Source organism: Schistocerca serialis, chromosome 5 (genome assembly GCF_023864345.2).
Source record: "Schistocerca serialis cubense isolate TAMUIC-IGC-003099 chromosome 5, iqSchSeri2.2, whole genome shotgun sequence".
Lineage (NCBI taxonomy): Eukaryota > Metazoa > Arthropoda > Insecta > Orthoptera > Acrididae > Schistocerca > Schistocerca serialis.
The window spans coordinates 4,492,210-4,500,906 of record NC_064642.1 but is presented as its reverse complement, the minus strand read 5'-3'; the positions used below and the strand labels follow the sequence as shown (position 1 = coordinate 4,500,906).

The window sequence follows — 8,697 nt, the reverse complement described above, 5'->3', positions numbered from 1 at the left end:
ACAGACAGACTCTCGCTTGCCAAGAATCGTTCGTGCACCATTTTCGACTGTTACGGAGAAGAATGGAGAGACACAGTGGTAGGCAAAGTACCCTCTGCCACACTCCACGAGGTGCCTTGCGGATTTTAGACGATCTATAGCCACCTTGCTCCCCTGGCAAAGCCAACATCCAAAATTGGATAGCACGGTAAGAGCGGCCGAGTTGTCAGTGGCAGGCGTGCGACTCGGCTGCCGAAACACCTGCCGTCGTCGGCGGCCGGCAGGTGCGGTGCCGGGGGTTGCGCCGCTGTTGCGGGGCGGGCGCCGCCAGGCGGCAGCACCGGCCGGGGCGCGCGCCGCGGCCCCGCGAGATGAGGGAGGCTGGCTGGCTGGCCGGCTGGCGCGACTGCGCGGTTCTCCAGTGCTCCGCGGACCTCCGTGCAGTGCGGACGTGAGCGCAGCCGGTGCGCAGCGGCCGGGTGGACCCTCCAGCAGCAGCAACAGCAGCGGCAGCAGCTGGCGCACAGCCGGCGACGAGAGGCGAGGCGCAGCGCCCGGGACAGGACCCGACCCGACCAGACGCTCCAGCTCCGCGAGTCCAGCCAGACGTCACCGCGGCCGCGGCTGCTACTGCGACACACCGCTGCGCCAGCTCTGACCCCAGCCACGGTACGTCAGCGCCGCCTCCTCCTCCTCCTCCTTCTCTGCACTCTGTGGGTACCTGGGTCCTCGCCGAAACCCATGCGGTCCACTTAGCTCTCTGTACTCTCACCCATCAAACTGGCACAGTGCAACATCTCCTCACAGCGAGACGTACCCACGAGTCTTCCCATATGTGACGTAAATGTCAAGCTTCCTAACGCCTCACCACCGTTCCTCACAGATGTAAGCACAGAAAGCACCAGAAGAGTGCTGTTTAAGTGCCTGAGCACAGTGTTTCCAACAACCTTTCATTCGAGTCGCTCTCTCCTACACTCAATTGTCCCATAGCTGCCTGCTGGATGCTGATAATGTGTACGTTATTTAATTAACAAACATCATATTCCGTGATATCATTTTCTGTTTAGACAGAGAGGGATTTCAAGTTCTTTCCGCAACGCGGCTCTCCATTAGAAAATTTCGGGCCACAATGGAACGCAAAGAAATTCACAATTGAAAATGCCATTTTTTTCGCGGGTGTATAACTTTCAAGATCAATCTTTTCAGCCCATCATAATAGAAGACGTCTGCAGAGGCGAGGTAATCATTACTAGGACGTTACGTATGTAAGGTGGTGGTGAATTTGCTTATGACATTTTATGCTACTGACCTATTCCCTTCAGTAGTCACACTTTTCAAAAAATGTTGTAGATACGTAGTCAGTATGCTAACTTACAATTAGAAAAGTTTAAAATGTTCACGTTGAAGTTTAACAAAATAGCCAAATAAGGCTGGCAAGTGACGTTAACCATATTTGAAAGGAGCGTATTTTTTTTATCGAAATGGCAACATATTGTAGAATGTCCTCCATTCGAGAAAACAGACACTAATGTCACTGATTGTTCAAGTAGATAGAATGTCTTACGATGGTCATCTGAAAGATGGCGCTGAACTCAAAGACTTTACAGGTACAACGCGTAGAATACCTAATTGATATAACGTCACACCTTTCGTATTGGAATACCGGTGTAACAGACTGAGTTATTACGCATCAGAACGAATAAGTATTACTTCCTTGCACTGTGAAGTCGCTACACTCAGATTGCCGACTATAAAGTTGGACTGGAAAGAAATATTCATGAGCCATGACTACGTGCAAGGCTATTGATTACTGGATATTAAGATTTGTATTTTATGTCATAGATACTTTATTGCTCTAGAATAGTTCTCGTTACCCGTATCGCGGATGCCAGCCCAACAACTTAAGTTCTCAATTAAATAAGATATCGAAATTTCTGCTCAATATATTCATTAAGTTTGGCACTGACTTCAGGGACTCTCTGTGCAACCAACCGTCACAAACGTGCCGACCTGCACTCAGCAAACAGACTGGGAACTTCCGCAGTAACACTCCAACCGTAAACTGGTTCGTCAAAATTGTTGAGACAGGTGTAGTGTTCCAGTTTAGTTATAACACAGTATCATCTATTTATACTGGACGCCGGTAAGTAAATGCAGACCTGAAATCGAAAAGTGGAACGTACTGTCGTGCGTTGGGGGCTAAGCTCACGGACTGTCCAATTGCGGTAGGACCTTACACCTTACAGCGACTTGGCTACATTCGTATAATCAGAAATGGCGACGTACACTTTCGTGACACGTTGAAGTACTTTAGCACAGTTAAATCAGTTATAAAAGACCCTTTACGTACCTTCATCTGTGGGAATCCCCCATCAAAACATAAGCAGCCCGCCTCTCTGAATCGGAACTTGGTGTCCCGCTTGCTTTGACCAACAGGGTTGAGTATAATCAGTACGGTTATTTACTGCGGCACGCTTAAAGAGCTTTCGGGTACCATACATCACGTTCGTCATTATCGACTTGCCTAACGACTATAATCAGCTCTTTCCGAATAATGGGGGGAGAGCGCGCGACAACGGCTGTGTTGTTAAACAGTCCATCATTCATGTCAACAGGCGATCATTTCTTATAACGCTCTGTACCCAAGTGAGGCCCTCGCGTACACACGTATCTACTCACCTACGTGGTGCTTACTCCCACATATTGGAAACAAAACGATGCCCAATTATTTCAAGTCTCAAGAGCCACCTAAATGAATTTATTCTTAGAACACAATAGTTAGAAAGTTTGTAGAAGGCAGGCATGTTTTTAATAATGCTATGCACTCCCTCAGGCGACTAATGAACTTGTCTTGAGTTTCTGTGAATTATACTTTTTCAAGGATAATAAGAAAGATAAGGAATTAAAGCCCTGTAAGATTTCTGCTGACATTAGACAAAGAGAACTGGTCAGGTTATTGGAGTACTGAGGAAAGAAATGACTGAGATTTCTCGGGGAACCATGCCCTTGTTCACAACAGCTGCTTTAAGCTATACAAAAATACGATAAGGTGGGGCACGCATTTTCACAAGACGATTAACGTATCACTTTTGGTAGCCACACATTGGAGAGAATGAATGGTCTTCTACAATTAACAATCCAATTGTTAACTTGCAACAATTTATAGATTTATGCGTTAACATTTTTAAGACTGAAACGAATCATTACTTTTTTTTTTGAATATTCTGACTGATCTGAAGTCGCACGTCACGACTTCCTCTCCTGTGTTAAACTTTTCATCTCAAGAGTAGCACTTGAAACCTACATCCTGAATTGTTTACTGGATGTTTGGTTTTTACCTCTACACTTCCCACTAGTGTTACATCAATTCATAATTTGAATTTTTTATTGGCAGAAATTGTTTAGTCGCAGAAATTTTCGATCTCGTAATTTATTTGTATGTAATTCTTTTATACAGACAACACTGGAGCTTAGTTTCTTGTTGGTGTGGTCACGTGAGACAACATTATTTTAGAAAATGGCTACTTGCTTCCACGTGTAGTGTAGTAGCACCTGTCAGTTGTGGCGATGTTGTTTAACGAAAGGGTTATCTGCTTCCCGCTTTAGAAAGAAGTTGGAACCAGTAATTTGTAAGTTTTTGCCTTTGAACATTTTCAAACGACGACACCACATAGAATTCTGTTACTTTCTCCGATGGGTTAAAATGTTTTCATCGACTTTTTACAGGACCGAATTCCTGTACATCTTTATATTTCCTTTATTCACTTTAAACACAAGTAAAAAAAGAGATGATAGTATGATTTTCTCATTTAAGTCATTAAAAGAAGATAACTAATCGTGAACACAAGCATGTAGGAACTTTTCCATGAAATTTATGAATGAAGTCACGAAGCTTAAAATGAAATGCACAAAATGACAGAGAAACACTTACATGCAGGCTTCAGCAAAATTCACCTTGTTAGAAGAGATACTGGAGCTCTATTAAAGACCAACGATCGGTAAACTGCGCTGCGGATGTTCTGAAAGATGATAATGCGTCGTGCAGAGCGCCTAGAAATGTGATAGGGAAAACAACTTTGCTCTCGACTTCCGTCAGAACCACAAAACATATTTACTAGATCGGGAGATACGAGCTGCACAGTTGCAGGGAGTGAAAAATAAGTTTTTCTGCCATCGTTCAAGACACCTTTTACATTAATTGGTAAGTCCGGTGCGCCATTGGTTCCACATTAACCTTAAAGTAGCGACTGAAGGCGTACGTTAATGATAATGGGGGGGGGGGGGGGGGGAGGGGGCAATTTTTAAGAGGACGAGATCATTCTCACAGAGGTCTCGTTTATAACACAGTAGGGTATTAGCTATGAGATTAACCCAACATACAGCAATCTAACATGATACTCCCGTTGTCTATAAAGCTGAGATCTGCTTGAATGGCGTACTGTACGTACCTTTTTCATAATATCGTCGCTGATTTCTTTTCCAGGAGTCCCACAAAGAGACTTACAAAACAGATTTCCAGGAGGGTGGAGGGGGGCGGGGGGGAGAGGGGAAACAGTTTGATAGATTCGAATCTTTCTCCACAATGGAACGTTATCTCACCTCACGTTAAAGCCGTAGATCGCATTCTAGAAACCATTATCTCAACGTTACATGATGAGCGACGAAAAAAGGCACAAACTTTATCTGTTGTGAGTCACTGCAAACACACACACACACACACACACACACACACACACACACACACACACACACAAAGCGATACAATGTCTCTGAGGATTTCTCCTTCGAACTTTAATTGTTCTACAGGCTTTGTTTTAGTGTATCATCATTACGTAGATGTTAAAAGTATGAGGACCTGAACTAGTTTAAATTACGTACTCTCCGCTCCAGTTACAAGTAACGTGAAAGAGGTGAGAAACATGGAAAAGGACCAAAGAGCGTGACGCAGTCAGCACGTGCTTCTGCATTATTCCTGGAAGATTTGCAACTAACTGTAAATTATATTAGTTCGTGCGTCAGCAAAACAACAAAACTGGAAACATCCACGACTGGTGTTTGCAGTGAGAGATAAAGCAGTCTGCGTACCCCGGTCGATACCCAGCGTAGTTCAGCTGTAGCGCGTGCTTTCAGGTTTTGGTGCTGAATTCATTTCACAAATTGCGCTTAAGAAGGAAAGTATTTCTCGCCGTTGCGTTAACATCCTTTTTCATATGACTGTCTAGTTAACTTTGAAGTGTTCTCCTCATAGTTTTATTATTGTCTGTACTGATCTCGTGTGTCGAGCCGGGTGCTCCCGTTTACGTAACACGATATTTCGACATGTCTTGCCGTTATTTTCAGTTGATATCTGCGGAATGAGTATCCACGCCACATCGCGCCAACAGTTTCAGCATTATTTTCACAGGATTTACTATTTGTGTATCAAGTGAAAAGTATTCCAGTGCCAATGTACCTGCTAGAAACGGATTGCAGCTTTTAAAGTCAGAAGTTGTTGTTGGAAAATAATGGCAGGGTACTGTTCGAGGTAACGTAACATCTGCTACTTCTCCAACAACTGTCTACGAGCGCGTACTGAAAACTAGTGTCTGCGAGTTTTTTATGTGCAAACTCTTACAGCGTTTTAAATAAAACAAACGTTATTAACTCGCTAGGCGCTCAATGTCCACATATTTAACATGTATCTACATACTTATGTCTCAATATAGTCACCCTTGCGAAGAACACATTTCTCCCAGCGGGACACCAGTTTGTTGATACCGTCATTGTAGGATGTTTGACTTTGTTGACGGAGCAAAAACATCTGTTTGCACCTCTTCGTGGCTGTGAAACTGAAGTTCTCGAACGCGTTCTTTAAGTTTTCGGTTATGACAATCGGATAGGGCCGAGTCACGACTATACGGAGGAGGATGGACGCCAGAGGAGCCGGGGCGTCGCAGCGCTCGTGTGTGGTCGGTCGGGCGTTGTCATGCTGAACTAGGCCGTGTTACACGTGGGACGGACTTTTCGAATTCGATCCTCGATTACAGCAGGCTGTTTTCACGCACGGACATACAGCGCCTTTCATAAGTTTTGGGCCAAACAGAATAGTTTTGTATTTACTTTGAGAAATAATAGATAAACAATTTAATGTATTATGTTTGTTATTCCAACAGACAGAATGATATTCACAGAGCAAATAAATTGAACATTTTACTTCGTTTAATGACTCACACAATACAAATAATTTCATATTTTTGTGAAAGAACATAAATTTGCCTTTGCAAAAGTTTTCGGACAAAGTGCAGAAATAAACCAAGAACTAGGAAACAATGAGGAATCAGTACTTTGTACTTCTACCACGACGTTGTAACACTTGTGTCAGCCGTTTTGGCACACTTTGTGCAAGCTTCTGTAAGTACGGAACACTTAGATTTTCCCATTCTTCTTTCAGTCCGTCTCCTGACGTCTTGTTTGGACTGTATGGGGATTTCTCGAAAATTTCTTTCCAACGAATCCCATAAATTCTCTATGGGGTTTATGTCCGGCCTTTGTGGAGGGGGCACTGAGAACTTTTGGACGGTTGTACTGGAGCCACAAGGAACAACCGTACAATATAGGCGCTCTTCTTAAAATTGTCGCTTAGAATCTGCAGGTATACATTTTTATCCGTTGTTTCGTCAATGAAGACCAGATCACCCACTCCCAGGGCCGACATACAACCCCAAACCATAACATGGCCCCTTCCACGTTTCACTGTAGCTTGCATATTGTTGTGTTGTAAACAAGCAAACATATTATGAGAGGCACTGCAGTTACGTTACACACCGCCATGTTAAACGCTAGCGGAATAGGGGTGCAAATATGTAGACATTAAGAGTAAAGATGTAGAATGTTAAGAAAGTTTCTTTCATTTCCAAAGCTTTAAGAGTTTTCAACTAAAAAATTTGGAGGCATTACTTTTCAGCACGCTCTCGTGTCATATGTTTCTTTGGTAATTATACAAAGTACGAAGTTATTCATCTCCTACACCAGCCGTACTTCCGTAGAGACACTTCAATGCAATTGAATAGATCGTCATTTGTTCTGTGAGATACAAACCTGTTGTTGATTTCGCTGCAGTTAGCAATGTCTAGATCTTTTCTGCTACTAGTACTGGCTGTAGCCAACTCCGGAAAATAATCCAACAGAGATTTTTCTTTTAGCTATCCTTAAAGGCTAGCGCTAACATTTTTCAAATTTGAAATTAATTTTTTTGTTAAGTGTTTCAAGACAGTTAACATTCACGAGTCTCATACACAACTACGTCAGACCACACCCAGAGAAGATTTCTTGAAATTTACGCAACGTCCCAATGCAACCTGTATTATGATTTCTGCTATGTTCTTTAATTTAGAGAAAGAACGGAGCTTGTGGTATAAGCTACAGAGCAAATGCTAAAATTTTATAGGGGGTATGTTTAAATATTTCCTGAAAGTATTTCACTGGTGATTAGCCTTATATGGAAATGAAACATGAACAGGAAGCAGTATAGACAAGAGTACGAGTTCATGAAATGTGAAGCTACAGAAAAATTTCAAATAGTAGACTGGTAGACAGGGTAACGAATGAGAGGTACTGAATCGAACCGGGGAGAAAATAAATTTATGTCAGTACGTGACAGAAAGAAGTGACCGGTTGATTGGACACTTACTGTGCCATAGATCGTGGAAGAAGGACCAAGGCCTGCCTACTGCAGGTAGGTGCATGTGGATGTACGCTCCAGTACTTCTGCAGAGGCTTGGATAGAACAGAGCAGCGTTTGATTTCTTCAGTCTGAAGACCAAAACAACATCTTGCGGAAATGTGTCTGAACGATATACGCTATTTAAAAAAAATTTGAAATAATCGAAATGAAGCTACAACGAAAAATAGATCTAGAGCTCGTCCACTTTAAATTAAATGATGGAATTAAATACATGGTATATTCGAAATAGGAAAAAGCAGGCTTCGACATGAATTCCCATGGTTAATAAATAATTGGGGTTGATTTTCCTGGTTAAATGAGCGTATTTAATCTGGACTCGCAGACGCATTTAGATCCGAAATAAATGAAGATAGTAATATTTCCTCGATGAGAGAGTTCCCAGACTATGAAGTGGCATTGTTTACCCTACGAGGACTTATTTCTGAATAGAGTGATGCGCGATATCCACGACATGAGATACCTGAAGTCCGTCGTTTCCCAGTTTGACATGAACCTAAAACGGTCTTGAAGTAGAAATCTCCTCACATACTGTGTCTTTAACTGACAGGGCAGAAAGGGTATTGCATTCGTAAGTAACGAACCGTTAGATCCAAGTAGAATATTTTCTGTTACGACACGTGAATTTCTGTACTCTGTCGTTTTATAAGCTCGTATTGGCAACACCAAGTCTTGTCATCCGTGATGCTATTTTTCCACGAAAGAATTGTCCACGTTTTGCATTTCAGTTGCGGCAGGCATCACGCGTCGTTATTTTTGTTCGTGAGTCAAGATGTAGGGACAAACTCTGCACATACTTTTCTCTTCTTCAAAGAATTCTAGAGCACTTGATTTAGAGCCGTTGCTCCATCAAGATTTGTGACACAATAATGTCATATGGGATTATTTTCTGGGGTAATTCATCAAGCCAAGCTAAAGTTTTCCGGGCACAAAAACGTGCAGTAAGAATTATATGTGGTGTGAACTCAAGAACATCCTGCAGAAGCCTATTTAGGGAA

At 42.7% G+C, this 8,697-nt stretch overlaps 1 protein-coding gene across 1 annotated transcript in view; it reads right to left on the bottom strand.

Annotated features, from left to right (window-relative positions):
- Window positions 1-205: 205 nt before the first annotated feature.
- Window positions 206-8,697, bottom strand: part of LOC126481699 (homeobox protein Hox-A13-like) — a 185,474-nt gene continuing 176,982 nt past the window's right edge. Inside the window, exon 2 of the mRNA XM_050105648.1 lies at window positions 206-707. Within this exon, the coding sequence (XP_049961605.1) occupies window positions 206-707 (502 nt within the window). The remainder of the gene's footprint in view (window positions 708-8,697) is intronic.